Raw genomic sequence first — 19,058 nt, forward strand, 5'->3', positions numbered from 1 at the left:
TATGTTTTTCCTCTTTTGTGGAGTAGGCTGCGTTATGAATGATTGTTTAATTAAGAAATCACTTTTTTTTTGGTCGTCTTAATGATTAAAATGTGTTACCTGTCCAACCAACCATAGCTCACCTGAGTAAGCACAAGTAAATAAACTGCTGCATTTTTGTGCATTCAATACTAAATATTCTGTCCATTTACACCACACAGAGCTTTCATACATCTAAAAAGGTTTTTAATCCTGTTTCATTTTATAATCTGCAGTTTCTGTTTTAACATGTAGACTCATCGCAGAAATGATTCGTGACAAATTATTCAGTTGCTGTATTTTCTTTGCTTTGTAAATAAGAATGATTGATTAATTGTGTTATGTAACTGTAATTGTGAACCATATTTTTCCTTTTCTGAGAAACTTTTAAAATATGCTTGTATTGTCATGAATACAAAATGTATTGTACAAACAAATAATTCAGTTGTGAACATAAAAAAACCTCATATGTTAAAAAATGCCTCAACATTATTTACATTACAAATTTTCTCATTCTGACTACACTTGTGTTTTACTCATGCATGCAAGATCAAACTCAGTGGAATAACATGTATCCTGTCCATGCTTCAGGCTCACCAGTGTTTGCACTTAAATATGCAAAGATATAAACAAAATAACTGGAAGAAAGAACAAATTACGTATTAAACTGTGTGTCTGAGAGCTGGATTACATATTGGTAATCGTTTGTAATAGTTGCTTTTTTCATTGAACGCTTGCTAGTCAAGTGACACGCTGCGGCAAGCGGAACAATCTCTTGTGGCTGCTGGTTGTCAACTGTGTTGTGCTCCTAACCGGAGTGATGTCTGACGGAAAGCACAGTATCTTAAAGAAATCATTGTCACATGCTGCTTTGCGCCGACACCTCGTACAGTACACATGTCAATTTGATATATGGACTGCCAATGCATCATGCCATATCTTCAGATGACTGACTGTAACTGATGAAGCAACACCACTTTTTTTCCCCAAGTACTTTAGAGATGGTTCATCTCCATTTTTAGCTACTTCCTGAGACGTTTGACAGAAAAATACTGAGATAACATTTATGAAGCAAAAATAATAAAAGCTCATCAACAACTTCAGGTGTCATTAAATTATACATGACAACAGTAATGCTGACAGGTCTGCAGCACAGCAGTGGCCTGTAATTGACAGCCAAAAATGAAGTCACAATTTGCACAATAGACAAGTAAGCTAGTTCATCTGAGCTTAAATCTATCACACACTATTTTAAATGTTTATTTATGCTTGACAGTGCCAGCACTATTTTTCATCACACAGCAGTTAATAATTAAAAGAAGGTGTGGGCAAACTATAAGGGCCAATACCAGCAAGCTATCCACACCCAATACTTACTGTACATGCTGACCACTGTTTGCTAAACAGTTAGTTCTGAACATTGTCTAATAAGCATAATTAATATTCCCAGATAATGGAGATTCAGCACAAAGCATTCCCTCTAAATGTATTTTAATGTTTTCTCTCTTTTAGGTGATGAGCTTCATATATCTGTGAGTGGGCTCCTGACCGACCCGGGAAAACTGCTTTTCGGGGTTGCCACACCAGGCACGGCTCCCCACCTCACCCATTCCCCATAAGCAACATTTAACAAGCTGTTTCAACGTGGCTCAGCTCTCATCACTAGACTTTAACTTTGGGGACCTGAACCTCACAGATCGCCAATGCTAACAAGGAACTGCCTGCTGCTGTTCCTTTGGTTTCTCGTCGACGAAGGCTCAGTCTCTTCTTTACACCTGCCTTCATCGCCACTGGGACGGAGCAGGACAGCGAGGGAGCACGCCAGGAGCTTGGTGGGCCCGATGAGGAATGGGGCAGCTGGATTTCAGCGGGTCAAGAGGGGCTGGGTGTGGAACCAGTTCTTTGTGCTGGAGGAGTACATGGGGTCAGATCCGCAGTACGTGGGCAAGGTAAAAAGCTTTATTTTTTCCAGTTATTTATGGTGCGGGAGAAGTCATAAATCACATAGTAAGGAGCTTGGGAGAAATTGAATTGGTGGTAAATGGAGGGAGCGCAAGAACGTGAGGGAGAAAAGGCAGAAATGAGAAATAGAACTGAAAACAGCATACAACTTAGAGTAAGTTTAAAACTAAACTTATTTCAGCTGGGTAATTTCAACAAAATAAAACATCACAATGTGTTTATATATAATTGATACATGACAGTATTTTGGGTGAGACTGTGCTTTCTAGCATTGTGGTACCATTCATGCAAGTACCATTTGTGATGGAAATTACCACCAGTGACTTATTTTCATGTTGCCCCTTGAACTGAGCCTCACCATTTTAATCTAGTAATGGTCCTGTTGTAAAAATGTTTTCTAGTGTTTTAGGATATTAATGGTCTCAGGCATGGGGGGGGGGGGGGGGGAATCTATACATGCTAATGGAGCTATGCCACAACATTTCTATGTCAGACTGGCAGTTACACATGACACTGAAGTGATGAAAGAATTGATGGCCTGGCAGCAATAAATGTAAATTACAGTCCTTGTAAAGCTGTCAGAACATCATAGTTATGAGCCGGGAAGGATGCTGACAGCAATAAAACAAACAGCAGAGAGACCAGATCCTGAATTGGATACAGACTAAGATATAGGGTTGGGCTGGTTTCCAGTTGCTGGTCCCATTCAGTGTGTGATGTAAACCAGGTTTGATTTCACAGAAACTGAACCACAATTTGTCATTATGAGACATCAAGTGTCTCACTCTGAGGCTCCAACACTGCCAGGAGCAACAAATTCTCTGAGCACCGTGGGGCCACGGCGAGGCTCAACGAGGCAGGGGCAGATGGAGCCTGCGCCGGCCAAAGTGAAGCCGCAGGGCCCACCACTGCTGTCCACCCAGCTGGACGCCAAAGACGATCTGGAGGAGCTAGGCCGATCCCGGGCTAGTGCTTTTCTCACCAATAACCCAGATAAGCCCAGTCGAGCTGCTCACAGCTTCCTGCAGCCTGTACAATTAGACACAGCGGATCCATTTTACCAGCCAGCATGGCAGCTAGCAGCTAGGCAACATAGCTAGCAACGTTAGCATAGTAAAGCCGTGTCATGCTGTATGTAGCCACGTTATTTCTGAGTGTTAAACCAGAAACATTGCAGTTACACAAGAGAGAAAGTTAAGACAAGTTGCGTTGAATGAGTTCTCCTTATGTTCCACTCAGGAGTATCCGAGTCACATGTGAACCCTAGTGGTAAAATTTGGTATTACAGGTCTGGTCTTTGGCTTGATATCAAACTGGTTTGAACATTTCTACACCAGCCCAACCCTACTGAGATATATACACACATCCCATCAAACACACTCCCCTCAAACCTTGCCATCTCAGTTTTTAGAAGGCTATAGGATTTTTTTATTCACTGCTGTGGCTTAAGACATGCGTAAGTAAACTCTGTGGGGGTTTAAGGCTAAACTTGTAATTTGGCACTCTTAGCTTATATAGGATAATAGTAAGACTGACTTATCTGCCCTACTGCCACTGCAATCAGCCCTGACAAGCCATGCTGTTTGTGGTAGTCTCTGAGGCTACAAGCAGGGGGAGGGAGGCTGCTGTCTGCTTTCACTCCTAAGTCACTTAATCCTGGTGCTGCTGCACTGCTTCAAATAATTGACTGATTCTGTGTCATATGAAAAGCATTTGGAGATGAGATCCTCAGACCTTTGTCAGGACAGTCTTATGGGAAAGGCCTTTGGTTCAAAACAATTGTAGTTCTAACAGGATAAAAGCTTAACAGATAATGGCTGGAGACTGGGAGGGCAGGGTGTTGGTGACTTGTCTTCCAAAGAATTTATCAAGTGCTATCAGAGAGGCATATAAACGGTAATAGTTGTATTTTCAAGGGACATAAATAAACTCTAATGGGCCATGAGTTTCAGTGTAATGAATGCTTCTCCTATAATACATCAAAGCATAATTGTGCTAATGTATTCACTCTGGAGTGTACACATGATTTCCATTTAGTGACATGCAGAGTTTAGAGGCTACAATGTCTCGAAGATGCTTAAAGCACCCTTCTGATCCAAATGAAAAAAATATCTATTAAACTGTTTACTAGTATTGTTTTGCCCCCCCCCCCCCCTCATCCCTTTCTTTCTTTGAGCATGAATGAACATAATGAACATTATCTGATTTCCTCAGAGGTTATGGTTGGTTTGCATAGTTGCTTGAAACTAAGGTTAAATTACCAATTTATTTTCATTTGGCCCTCAATCAGTTCATTTCCACAGGCCACACCAAATGGTAATATGCTGTGCTTGCTATTGTGGTCAGTTTGTTGAGCCTGTTATCACTAAACACTTGTAATCTATATTACAATTTGAGGAACTTTAATTGTCAATGGAAATTGTTTATAGCCAATTACTATATTATGATAATAGTTAGCCATGGTTATCTAAGGTACTGTAGCTTTATTTGCTCATGGTGATGCTGACAGTGCCCTCTAAAGAGAGGAAACAGAAGCAGAAAGAAAAGGCTAAGGGAGTAGCTGTAAATTAAAGTTGATTTCAAAGTATAAACCAGTCAACATCTGAATCACAATGTATATAGAATTTATATTTTCTAATCAGTTGTTTCTCCAGGTAAACACATAAAAGCATGACAAATGTATGTGTTAGTGAGGAACATGTTTTTTTCCATATGATGCATGATGCCTCTCAAACTATCTGTGCACAATGATGTTAGTATTATTCATTCAATAAGTTTGTTTGGGGTTTTTGTTTCATCCCTACATACACTGGTTAAAACATTAAGAAAATGTGAAACTTTTGGTATAAAAGGCTCTGCTTTTTGCATAACATCTCCAGCCAGGACTGAAATGCTCCTTCTCCTCAAGATGGCTTAAAAAAATAAGTCTTATCTTAGCCTGCAACGCACCTGAGATCTGTAACTGTCTGCTGACAATCAAACTGCAAACTATATTTTGAAGAATGCACACATTTTATAAGCTTCAATAAAGTGGGATTAACTGGTTTGCATTAGATTGTAGCTATTTGAGGTATTTTAGTCAAAATTCAAAGAACCAAACTGAAATATTAAAAACAAGACTAAATCTACAGCTTGAGGCTTTGTGAATGCTATCATTCTAACAATAATAATACATACTTACACACTAATGTTAGGTAACCGCCTTAGTTCAGTATGTAAGCATGCTCACATTTTGCTACTTAGCACTAAACATAAAGTAGAGCTGGGGCTGATGGGAAAGTCATTAGTTTTGCAGGTATTTGATCATAAAGTAAATAACTGACCTGATTATTCTCACAATTCTTGGTATCAAGATTCATTTAAGGAACTATGCTTGATTCAGGAATGATCACTGTTTCCAGGCTCTTACTCCAGTGCACTGTCTGAAAACAATTCACTTGTATCCTTAGTCCACTGAAATGCAATATGAAACATAACTGGCAAGTAAGATAAATGGTCATGATAAATGGAACAGAAAAACAGCAGAGAAAAGCAGGAGAAAGTGTTTTCATTTAAAAAAAAGTTAACTGCATTAGTTTAGAAGCATCTCTCAGTCTCCAGTCTGTATGAGAATAATAGAATGAAAATATAATTTACTGTCTGGTGATTACATTTGTTTTATACAAACAGAAGTTGGTTTCTGAGTTCTGAAGTCAGGGAGTAAAAAGTGGCTCGGTCTGTCTCAACAGTGTGGAGCAGCACCGACCAGTCAATTCAACTTATGAAAATAGCTGCAGTGTCTGTTGGTCAGACGGTCTGGTTTATTTATACTGAACTTGTGTGCTCCACTTTACTAAGCAGGTAAACAGTATTCACAAATACTTTAATTAGTGCTGCAAGCTAATTATGAAGTTATTAAATCCAAAATGCACAAACAGTTGTGAACCACAAATACATTTTGAATGTACACATTGTACACCATCAGGGTGCTGCACATTGTCCTCATATCTAAGTCAGGGATCACCAGGAACATACATATATTCACCAAATTGCATGGCAATTAAACAATAGTTGTTGAGACATTTCACAAAAAAATGGAAAAGTCAAGGTATCACAAAAATAGATGGGATGGATCCAAGTCTACACATTTTTGTGCCAATCCATGAAGAAGATATTTCTCAAGTGAAAATGTTAAACTACTGGTGGCATTCATTATGGCATTAGGGATATCTGGATACCATCCCTAGAGCCATGCTAAAAGTGCTTGGGATGACACTCTTGTCACCTAATCAATATCAGTTGCTGAGCACCTTTACATTTTAAATGCAATTAATTCATGCAACCTAATTTGAGAACAAAATCCGTGAAACTGTCTAACTATGAAAAACAACAAGAAAAAGTAACAGTGTTTCTACTATAATTGTAGAAGCCAGACCAACGAGAACCACCACCAGACCAAAAATCTATTAATTCGGAAATCAATAGCATTTGGGGGACTCTGTGTGTGCCGTTCCAAAACAGGAGTCAACCTCTGTGTCGTTGCCAGGGAAACTCTTGGTAGCGTAGCTCCTTTTAAGGAACAGGGCAGTGCATAATGTGTGTGCGTAGGGAGTGAGAGATTATGTGAGAGAGCAAACAGCAGAAAAGTGACAGTGACTGCAAGCAGAGCAGAGGAAATAGTAATATGACAGTAAGTTATCAAATACTGCAGCTTCTCAAGACAAAGAAAAGTCTATTGTTTCCCCACATGCAGGAAAAGTGAGGAGGGGGTTAGCTCCAATGTTAGCAACAATGGGGCTGACGATGCTAAACAGAGAAACAGAGAGGGGAGAAATGTGTGTGGCTGAGTCTCTCCAGAGTTTTTGCCCCCGTCCCCCCAAGCCTAAACAGCTGTTTTGCCGCACTAGATAAGGTGGCAGACACTAAACGTGAAGGGAATGTTAAAAAACCTGAAGTCACAAGTGGGAGCTTCTACTTACACTACTTATCCTCTTTTCTCCCCAAGGTGCAAATAAGGTCACGGCAAGATGCCTCTATCCAGCATGATCTGTAGCACTGCTGCTGCTCGCTACTGACAGAAACTGCTCAGGTTATTTTATTTTTAGTTAAAAAATTAAATAAAAAAGTACAGTGGGGATATTAATACTACAAGTAATCTGTTAGGTATGTAAAAAGACCAGTCTACCAAGGGTGAATAAAAAAAGATTTACATTACTTCAATTATCAATCCAATTACCATGACTCTCTTCCTCTGCAGTTATAAAAAGACATAAATAATATCAGTTGAGAAACAAAAAGAATGCATTGATCCTAAATCACTTTAAGCACCAACATTTCTCATGCAGAGATTTCTGACAATCTCCTGTTGACAGCAACCACATTATAGCAGATTAGCAATTAAACCCTGCACGCTCAGAATTAGATAATGCTGAGGCCTTTTCCTATGCTGAGCAGTGATTATCTGCTAGAAAAATCTGCCATTAGTGGTGTGGTTGTATATCAAACTGAGCTGCTTCCTCTCACTCTCTATTAAACTCTCCACTGAGTTCAGCACTTTATTCTCCAGCATTTCTTTCTGGCATCATGGCACTCTGCATTTGAACACTGTGATAAATTCCCGTTTGTCATACCTTCCCTTGAATTATGTTGACGTGGAAAGTCAGAATCGGCTTTAAGGAGCTGTGCTTGTCATTTTGACGCATTATAAATATAATGACCACTTACTACCAGTGGAGGTGGAAGCGAGAGCAACAGTTGCAGGATTGACTAATGCTTTTTGTATTGACAACATGTACGAAAACAAACACTACATTTGTGCAATATTTATCTAATAATCTATAGAGAATGCACATACAGGCTTCAAAATAAGAGCACAAAGGAGCAGGTTTAGTGAATACGATACAGAGATAGGTGTGTAAAGAGAGATTGGTGTTGTGAGAGATCACACAGTGTGTTTGTACACAGTACTATCTTTCGCAAACTAACCGATGAGGGATTGGACCCACATAAGGACTACTCGGTCTCCATATTTGCAATGTATCTTAAAAAAGACATATTTTGTGTGTCAGAATCCACACTGGAAGTCGATACCAGAGGGAAGCGTGTGTTCTTTATGCACAAGTCAGGGGAACATGATAGCAAGGCAACATGTGAGATTCTCTCAAAGGAGACTAAACAAATTATACACTTGGCAAGAAGACGCAGCAGAGGAATCAGTTCCATAAAATAACTCGCTAAAGCTGCAGCCATTAAGTTCAGAAAGCTAAAATCATACCCATAACAGCACATGTACTGAAGGTTAAAGAGAAATCCAATCAATTTAGATAGAGTCACACTTGGGACCTATAAAAAGGAAAGGCAAAAAAAAAACTCTCAGTAGCCTTTATAGTAATATAAAGCATGCAGTGGCATGCTCCAATGCCCCGTTTCTCACACTTTCAGACAAAAGGTCGCTCATTTAAATAAAAGTCAATAAACCACTTTTCCTAGAAAGGGCAGACCTGTTTCTCCTACAACTTGTTTATCCCCTTGCTTCCTGCCTGACAAGAAATGACCATCCTTCTTTTTATTGATGGCCTTTCCTCACAGTCCCACCCCACACCTGGCTGAGATTTATTACTGATGTGCAGACCGCAATTTAATCTTTCAATGAGGACCTATAAGAAGGACATAAAACTCTTTTCAACAAGACCTACGCACCGGAGGCCAACAAAAAGAGATTCCATCATCTGACCATATGAAATTTAGCAGCCTCACCAGTGATAGTGTGTTCCACGTTGTTAAATATTGTTTAGTTTAAATGCTTTAGAATTTAGTTGTAAAACGCTTGGAAACCTGAAGAGGCCCACATAAAGGCAGCAAATGTGTTTACATGCTGTGATGAGGATAGCCACTGTTGTAAAATACTTCAGTGAGACTGACTGGAAGCCAGCAGCTAATTAACATTGATGCCAGTATCACAGCCCAATGTAGAGGTTTGTTCAGTGACCTGCAGATCTGAAAGGCTAATAAAAGCAGTCTTATCTGGTTGATCTCTCCATGGCGTCCATCAAGAATGACCAATGCAGTAACAGAGGCTCTGACACTACAATACTGCAATCACTGATATGGGAACAAACAGTAGCACACAAGTATCTGCAATTAAATGACTCAATATTAATAGAATGATTTAATAGAAGAAAAATGCAGTTAAAGTTGTGTGCATTGTGTAAAAAGTTAATAAAACACTCCCTCATAAAATATTAATGCATGCTCTCTTTAATATTTACTCTAAATTCATCTAGATATGTGTTGCCTAAGTAATTCGGTGTCAAATGCAAAGTAATTTGAAAAGATTGCTCCGCTGAAGATTACGCACAAGGTGTGCTGGTGATTCAGCTGCTCGTTAGAACATATTAAGAGGTTGAAGGCATTACAATTGTAATGTACGCTGATGATGAATGTTACGGGAAATTCACAAAAGAACCGCTGAAATAAAAGCTAATGACACCATTCATCTGTCCTGACAAAATAATATATATCATATATATTTTGTCCTCGTGGGGTAATGGACTTTTCTCCTGAACTGCCTGGATCATATTTCCAAATGGTGTTCTAATGCCCCAATCAGTATCACTTACTTATGTGGTCAGCGTTTTCCATTTGTACGTTGACATTGACGGGCAATACTGCCATGACTCTGGATAGAAAATTGCATTCTGCATGTTGTATCAATATCACGATATTGCTTAATCAAGTGTGATATGAGAAAAAGGGAATCAAGCTTTAAGCCCATTCTGTAGGATCAATAACAATCATGTACATTAATGTGATATGTCAAAAATCATTCTTACACCATGTTATTGTCTATTTAAAAAAAAAAAAACACAGATTTTTTTTTTTTTTTTTTGGGTAATGTATTGTTCTACTCATTGCATCACATTAATTCCTTCAGATTGGCGACCTAGACGAAGCTTCTTTTTTTTACTACCTAACATTTTATTCTTATTATTTCAACAAGCGTAACTACAATCTCCATCCTTCAACAAACGGTGAATGTAGTCGTTTGCTTTTTGATGAATGGCTGTTTACAACTGCATGAGAGATGTAAGGAGCACTGAACTGTGCTAATACAGCTTCAGAGGTGAATACAACTGAACGGCTTCTATCTGTCACACACACTAGGCTATATCTGTCAATTCTCTCTCTCTCTCTCACATTTTCAGTGGTTGCTTATCTACCTATATGGCCTTCTGTGTGTATGTCTGCTTTTTATTTTTTATTTTTTCCTCCATCCCTATTACCTGACTGAGGCATGACACAACCCAGATAGCGAGCTTCGAGCTGTCAGCACCAAAGAAATGGCTCGCGAGTCAATATCGATCAGCTATAATAAGCTTGCAGCATTTGACACAGTTGTTTTCTTTCCATCAGCGGCTCACCAGCATACCGACTACCCCGCAAGAACTTACCGCGCAACCGGCACTGGCCTGACAATGCACCACCTCAACCACCTACAACATGCTGCTCCGTCATCACACCGCGGCTGAGTGGTTGTTGGATTGACGGTTGGGACAAATAATGAACTGCTGCATAAAGACACATTTAAGACAGCAGTAGGACAGGGATGCCTGCAAAGCACAGATGGATGCTGAATAATTCCCACTGATTAACAGCTTCACAGTAGAAATTCTGATGGGAGACATATAGTACATGCTGCAGTCCTGCTTGACCTGAAGTAACCTGTGTAACCTGCTGTTAGATATGGATCAGAATCAATGTAATCACAGTATTGAAGTGTAATATCTCTATGTGGCGTGGCCCTGTGGCACCGATGTGTCTATATTCTATAACCGGGAAATATCAAAAAGCAAAACGCATTAACATTCATTTCATTTAAAGACGACAGAAACAAGCATGTTCCGACCCTTTCCAGAATGTTTACTGATTTGTAAATGCATTCGCTGGTTTCGAGGTTGCTGGGCCGTTCAAGGAAACAATGTTGGCTCGCTATCAAGCAAAGAGTTGTGGCTTCCATATTTATTCCTGAGAGGAGCTCCATATAATCCTGGAAGCAGAAATCCAATTACAGCATTTTCAACAGAGGTTGGTTACGTTCTCCATTGAAATCACTCAAATTAATCAATATGCGGGTTTACAGCATAGCCGATGAGAGAGAGCGTGTGCTGCAAATCCTGCGAGGAGCAGGCAACAGCACCTTCTCTCACAGCCAAGAATTCCCTGTAAAGCACAATCATTAAGTGACTGTTCCTCAGCCGCTCATGACAAGCTACCATTTCCCCCTCCATTCATACTAGTAGTTCAGTAGCTTTAGTCAGTAGAAGTAGTTTGCACTGATGATTATTAAGAGGAAAATAACAGGCCTGCTTATATTTGTTTTGATAACAGCCTTGATGCATCTCCTCAACTGATCCTGACAGGACAAAAAGGCCTAATGGTTAGAGAAACCACTGTGGATGGATGTTATAGGTCACAGCTGCCTTCATCCCTACAATATCTCAGTTATGTCTATAATAAAGCGTCACATCCTGACAAAATGAGCTTAAACAAGATTTTGAACCATATCATTATCGCTGTAACTTCCTTTTGACGAAAGAGTTAACTGTCTAAAATGTTAATTTTTTGACAGTCCTGTCTAGCACCTTGAACAATTGAACACTGAGGGAAAAAAACTAAATCACGAATGCAAACATAATTACTCGGATGGTGTGAGTTTGGATGGTGACATGAATCTTATTGCAGTTCCGCACACTACCTTTTTCTTTTTATAGCCGTCATGTCAACTGGTGCCATGAGCTGATCAACTTGCTAATTATGCTCATCATGAAAAATGGAGTGTAAAAGACATTTTCACCATAATATGGGTGCATATCATGCTGTCTCTACATACCAGCTCTCATTGAGTCACTCTGCACATTTGGATTTACATAAAGGTTATCAGTAATGCCATCATTTAAATTCTGCATACACTGGTGTGGTAGATTAGAAACAATTGTTACAAGAAAAGAAAGGACAGTATTTTTTTCTCCTCTCTCTTTGTTCAATCAATCAATCAATCAATATTTATTTGCATAGCGCCAAATCACAACAAAGTCATCTCAAGGCACTTTACACATAGAGCAGGTTCTAAACCATGCTGTTCAGGTTTTAATTTTAAAGAGACCCAACATTCCCACATGAGCAAGCACTTAAAATAACTTATTCTCTTCTGGTGTACTGTCAATAAGGTTGTGGCTGTGATTCTTGCCTCTTGCCTATTGAGCCCCAATGGGTGTTTTGTAGTTTAAAAAGAGCCCTTGTCTGCCCCCTTATTAATGAATCTTTTTATATAATTGATTACCATTGTTAGAGTAATGGAATTTTTAATTAATAACAGTCAACTTTCACTTATAATTAATGAGGCAATGTGCCTATTCTTTTCATATTTGCAATTGCATTTCTTTTTCATCTTTAATTGTGGAGTTCTGAATCAATCCGCAGGTGCCTCTCCTGGGCGTTTGCATCGAATTGAATAAACTGCAATTGGTTTTTATTTAATTTATTTTTTTCTTCTCAGTCAAAAGGACAAGCAAATGTAGATTCACCATTAATGACAAATACAATGTGATAATGTATTCCATAGTACACGAAAGTATGTAATATGTGTGCACATGCCAGAGTATACCAACGCCCCATCCAGCCTCAGTGAAAAAATGTATTTGGTGTTGATTATTAGGGCCTGTGTCACTTTATCAATATTTGTGTTTAAATGCCTTTGTTGCAGAATAGTACAGTTGATAGAAATGACCACAAACCCCTAAAACAGTCTTATCCAATCCAAATCAACATGAAAATAAGATGAATAATAACATTGCAATTTGTAATATAATGCAATCACAAACACAAACTTTGTGTCCTCAAACATTCTCAACAAAGACTGATAGCTTTCACCATAGTAGTGTTTGTAAATATTTGGTAAAGGTGTGTTTGTGTTTTTGTGTGTACCCCCTGTATGTTTTATATCAACCATGTGTTTTCTAGGCTGGAGCTAACCAGTGAAAGATTGTAGACCTCATTATGATTACATTGTTGCGACAGTCCATCTGCTCCTGTGATCTTTTTTTTTTTTTTTTTACTACGCCAAGAGAAAACCAATTTTCATCATGCCTAAGAAATTAGATTGCTGTGCACTGGTATTGTAATTTCATCTAATAGAAAAAAAAAGTTTAAAAAAAAAAGTCCAATACTAAAGTCTGCGATATGATGATGTACTGATGACTTTATAAGTTTTTTGAAAGGATTGAAAAACATGATTATGATGTTACGAAACAATAAGAAACAAGATTGATAATATCTGAACAACAGTTAGACAAAAAAAATATTTTCTGAAAGGTCCCCCCACTTCTATCACAGTAACACGGACTGCTGGAATAAACGCATCATTTTATTAAAGGCTGGCAAACCTGAAAGCACAAGTTTCTGGGCAGCACCTGAGGGCAACAAGACTCTTAAACCAGACTGCTGACAGCCAAACAGGCCCACAAGAAATACATCCCACTGATTTGGCTCAACTAAAAATGCAATAGTTGGATGACTGCATTCTGTTTGTATTATATGCAGCTACAAAAACAATCCAATCCAAGTTAAGAAAAACACTCAAAGACTTATGCAACTCTAGCTGACATCTGATGTTTAGGGTTTGAACTCTTGTGGTTCAGTTTTTTGACAAATCATTGCTGTGCAGCCTCACCTCCACAAATGCCAGACATGCAATTTCACCCAATCTCACAATAACAGATAACTATGATCATTGCTGTTCAAACAAGTACTTACCCAGTTTGTCTGACGGTGGCACTTTGATTTCAAAATAAGAGGAGTCTGTGTCACAATTTGTTTATCTTCCTACGAAACCAGATACAAAATGAGTAGCGACAACCAATGACAGCATAACACAAATACATGAATGCACATACAAGCAAGCGAGTGGTACAGCGACCAACACTGAGGTAATGGCACAGCGACCTCACCTCAAGCAGCATAGAAAAGAACAAAATAGAATAATGTGCTGTATGTATGTAGACAGAAGGCATTTGAGAAGTGTGTTGTATGTATGCTGCAGAAATGGTGCTGGTTTAAAAGGAGTCTGTGTCACAGTTTTCCATTTACCAGTTACAAAAATAAGCAAACACTGCCAACAACACAAACAAATACATGAATGCACACATACACACAAGCAAATAAGTGATACGGTGACCAACATTGAGTTAATGGCCCAGCGGCCTCAACCCAAGCAGCATAGAAAAGAACAAGATAGAATAGGAGGAAGACATGTTAGAAGTGTGTTGTATCTACAAAGTCAATAAACCCACCTGTGAGCAAATCCATCACATAGCTCATATCCAACATATCCAATCCAAACTTGCTGTCAAAGGTTAAACACTGAACTCAAAATCACAGTTGACATAATATAATAATAATTAGTCTCAAAAGCTGCACACATAAAAAACAGGCATTTCTGCTTTAGGAGCTAGGGGTGTGACGATACACTCAGCTCACGAGACGAGACAAGACGGGATATTGGGTTCACGAGATCGAGATGAGATTTGAAGTATATTTTTAAGAAAACCTCAATGAGGAAATATATGACTGTTCTTTTATTTAAAATTCACAAAATGGAAATTGAATTGAAATGTTTGAACTAATCTTGTAATGAATCACTTTTTTCTACTTTCTAAATATATAATTATCATATGCATATGCAGCACTGTAAAAGGTTTCCCCATATAGATATTTTATAGTTGGATAATTTTGGTATTTATGGAACTAACAACCATAAATACAAAAGTTAGATACAATCAAAAATACTAAAAAGTAAATTGTAAAGAGTAGAAACAATTCTAATATATAAATATAAATTAAATAAAGAATCCAATTATCACAAATTATAACATATTGCTAATAAAAAAACAGAAATAAAATTAAATTGCACAAATCCTGTATCACATAAATACACAAGTAGAACAACATATAAATTGTGTTATAATTTGGTAGTGTGACTCATTTTACTTTTTGCATCATTAGGCTCGCGAGATCTCGTGGTACGAAATCTTGTCACACCCCTACTAGGAGCACATAAAACCTGACCCTGACCTTTGATTGGCTGTTTGATTTGACCGCTGGCACAGTCGGAGACAGGCAGTTGCTGGAGAGAACAACCATTTTAGCTCTAAGCTAGACAGAAGACATCAAATCAATCACAAACTTGATAGGATTTGATTCCAGAAATGCACTAACGTAATGTATTAAATACATGCAGTCACATGGAAGGAAAGACATAGTACTTGACATTGCTCAAACAATATTCAGGATTGAGAGGACAGGAATATAAATTAAATTCATGTGGATTCCTGCACATGCTGGTGTGGATGGAAATGAGCTGGCAGACGAATATGCAAAGAGAGCAGCAAGAAAAAGAGAAATAGGTATGGTCGTAAAATATAGCAAGACTGAGGTTAAAAGTATAATCAAATCAGAAATGAAAAAAGAAATGGCAGGAAGAGCTGGATAGAGGAAATGAGGGTGAAACTACAATAGCATTCAAAGAAAAATAGGAGAAATGAGAGGAAGCAATAGAAATAAAAAGGAGAGGGAGGACATTATATGAAGGATGAAGTTTGCTCGCGCCATACTGAACAGTACATTACACAACATCAGGGGTCAGAATTTACTTTTTTGTCCAGCGGCCAAAAAGCTAGTAAAAGTTCATATTTTACCAGCCACTCAACAGATTACCATAGTGGGATTTTTTTTTTTTTCTCTATTGAGTGAAGTAACTCTACCATCCACTCGCATATTTTACCAGCATTAGGCCGGTGGCTGGTGCTAATTTTGAGCCCTGCACATCATGAATAAGCATCATGAGGTATCATCACATCATGAATAAGAATGCTATGGTTAGATTTGAACATTGTGGAAATGGTGGCGCATGTATTTTTATACTGTGCTAGATATCAACAAAAGAGACAGACACTTAAAATGACTCTCTAGAGCAATCACATGACACTCGGCTATTAGAATGAATGTTGCAGAGGAGTTCAGGGGATGTAGGGTCCAGGGCTATTTTGAGATTTTTATAAAACACAGGAATTAATTGGAGAATTTAATGGAATATGATATTATCTGTTCTGATCCACGCGCCAATCCAGATGGTGGTTATGCACCTAAAAGCTGTTTGCCAACCACCTTTAAAAAAAAAAAATTAAAAAAAACACATCAGCCACTGTGTATTCCATCCTCGCCTACTAAGTCTTAAAAGACAACTTGATGATGCTCGTGGATACTGTTTGTGTTCAGGTTTTCAGACTAATTAAACGCCATGTCAAAATCCCTGCACAACTGAAAATGATTAACTGATAATGATTATCACTAAATCACTTCGGTTGTTCACTGTTCAACTGGTTACATGACACAAACACACACAATACTAAAAACATGCAACTATAACTGCTCAAAGACATGCTTCCTTAACTTGACAGCACAGCCTAATAAGTTTTTTATCACTTATATTAAGCAACAAAAATAATTTAACTGAATCCACTAAATAAAACATGCCAACACCACCACAGCAGGTGGGACAACACTAATACATGCTACACATCTTCATTGACATCTGAATGGTGCAGCGACCAACACCAGCATGATGGCACAGCAGCCAAAACCCAAGCAACACACAAAAGAAGAAAATGCCATCCTACCTATTTGTAGTCACACCTGCAGAGTGTGTCCAATCAGCTGTCCAACTTTGCTCCTAAACAAACACAAACACACCAAAAAAATGCACAAAGAGGCAAATTAGCAGCACATCAGCCAACATAGTAGAGAAAGGCAAAGTCCGGAAGTTACATCCAAGCTAGCCTTTGTTCCACCAACTTCTGTGACTCCATATAATCAATATTTTAAAAATTAAGATTGTTCCAAGGGATGATTTGCCATACTATAAAGAAAATCTGCATCCACTACAGTCCTTGCGATTAGAAGTTGAAACTTTTGTGATTTTAAAATTAATAAAGAATAAAAAAATGTACCAGTGCAGCACACACATTTGCGTTATTCAAGAGTTAAGGTTTTTGTCCACATCTATACAATTTACACACTGTCTTCTAAATAGACTTGCCTCTTTGGTTGAGCAGTGTCTTGTAACCCGCATTGCTCTGGAGTGTCTAATCATCTTTGTTAAAGGCCGCTAAAACAAAAAAAATCATAATCAACAATATTAGACTTTAGTTAGCTTTGTCCTGATATAGACTTGGTTCTCAGGTATTTGTGGTGTTACAAATGGAATTGGAGTCTTTTTTTAATTCTGGAACAGAAGCGTCTCTCTGTGATGTCACAGCTGCATCCAAGCAACAGCACAAAGCATTGAATAACATGGAAAACGAAGTGAGAGAAGAAAAGAGAATAAAATGCAATAGGATGACATATAGCTGCAATGATTAATTGATCAGTTGCCAACTATTAAATTAATCATAAACTACTTTGATAAAAAAATATCTAATCATTTCAAAGTCAGATTCCAAAATTAGAATATTTATATTTTCTTTAGTCTGTATGACAGTAAACTGAAATATCTTTGAGTTGTGGACTTCATCTGGATGAAACTTGACAATTGAGGACATCATCTTGAGCTTTGAGAAACAGTGATCTACATTTTTCACCAATTTCAGACATTTTTTTGAGCAAAGAATTTATTGATTAATCAAAACAATATTCAATAGATTAATCAATGGTGAAAATAATATTTAGCTGCAGCCCTAGAAGATCACTTCTGCACCAAATACATGACCAAGACAGGGACATAAGGCCACATTCAAATGTATTTGAAATGGATATCATACTATTAATGAGAATATTTTCTAATATGACTATAAATAACAATGATGGAAAAAGTATTCAAAAATCACATAAAATGCCAAACATTAATGATCAGTGCAATGGCCTGTGCTCCACTGAAACTCATATCATCAGTAATTCATCTCTCAATGTTTATTAATTTTTTCACAGGTTTTTTAAAACCATTTTCTCACATTTTGGAACATGTCATTGCAATGAATATTCATTTTGGTATTTTATGTAACTGTGAATACATTTGCCAACATCATTTTGTATCAGAAAATACTTTCATTAACAGTACCCATTTCCATATCTATTTCAAACATATTGCCCGGCTTTATGTCCATGTTTGGTCATTTAACTAACAGAAGTGACATTTCAGGGCTGCAATGATTATTATAATTATAAATAATCTGTTGATCATTTATTAGTTCTTTTGTCCATAAAATTACAGAAAAAGGTGAAAAATGTCAACATCGACTTATGATTCCCAAAAGTCAATAAATGGTGATAACTATTATTCAATATTACTGAGCCACACATTTACTAACCCATGGCCAGAGAATAACACAGCAGCCATCAGCAGAATAATGCATGACACAGCAGCTTTCAACCAAGTAGCAAAGAATAAAAAAGAAAAAAGGCACAGCGGCCTGAAAACACTATAAAAACAGAATTCAACGTTTTCATGTCCTTCCTTTTGTAGTCAAAGGACACTTCAGGAGTCTGTTGACATCTTGTTCATAACTCCATGTGTGCAAAATCCTCAAAAATACACCTTTTTTTTCCCAAGTTGCCATCACAAATACCTGTAGATGTTTCAGTGGAGTTCAACTCCTCTGTGAAGTCCTTTGAAAACAACAAGGCTATAAAGCCATTTGTTGCACTTATTGTGGATTTAGCTACATATTAAACCAAATAAGCTAAGCTATCTTCACCACAGTGGGGGGTATACATAATTAAATAAACGTCTTCATGGTGGAAAGCATACTTTGAGCAACGTTTTCTTCAGATTTATTAAAATGTTAGCAACTGTTCTCTGCTTGTATCGGGCAACATTTTACATTAATTAACTCCTCATGTAGCTGCCATAGGTAGCTACCTGCTTATCTTCATCATGTAAGCTGGGTCCGAAGTCTTTCCTCTTGTCAACATCTGGAGGGCTTTGCAAGTTGTCCTCCTCTTCTTTTAAAATAGGTAACATTAGCACCGTTTCTTTTTTTAACATTTAT

The 19,058-nt window shown here is 37.9% G+C and overlaps 1 protein-coding gene across 4 annotated transcripts in view; it reads left to right on the forward strand.

The window, feature by feature from the left end:
* Positions 1-1,686: 1,686 nt before the first annotated feature.
* The window catches only part of LOC134001942 (cadherin-12-like), a 62,548-nt gene continuing 45,176 nt past the window's right edge, over positions 1,687-19,058 (forward strand). For all 4 annotated transcript variants that reach the window (XM_062441143.1, XM_062441142.1, XM_062441141.1 and 1 more), the window contains exon 1: positions 1,687-1,967. In XM_062441143.1, the coding sequence (XP_062297127.1) occupies positions 1,722-1,967 (246 nt within the window). In that variant the 5' untranslated portion in view covers positions 1,687-1,721. The remainder of the gene's footprint in view (positions 1,968-19,058) is intronic.

Source organism: Scomber scombrus, chromosome 20, assembly GCF_963691925.1.
Source record: "Scomber scombrus chromosome 20, fScoSco1.1, whole genome shotgun sequence".
NCBI classification, from domain to species: domain Eukaryota; kingdom Metazoa; phylum Chordata; class Actinopteri; order Scombriformes; family Scombridae; genus Scomber; species Scomber scombrus.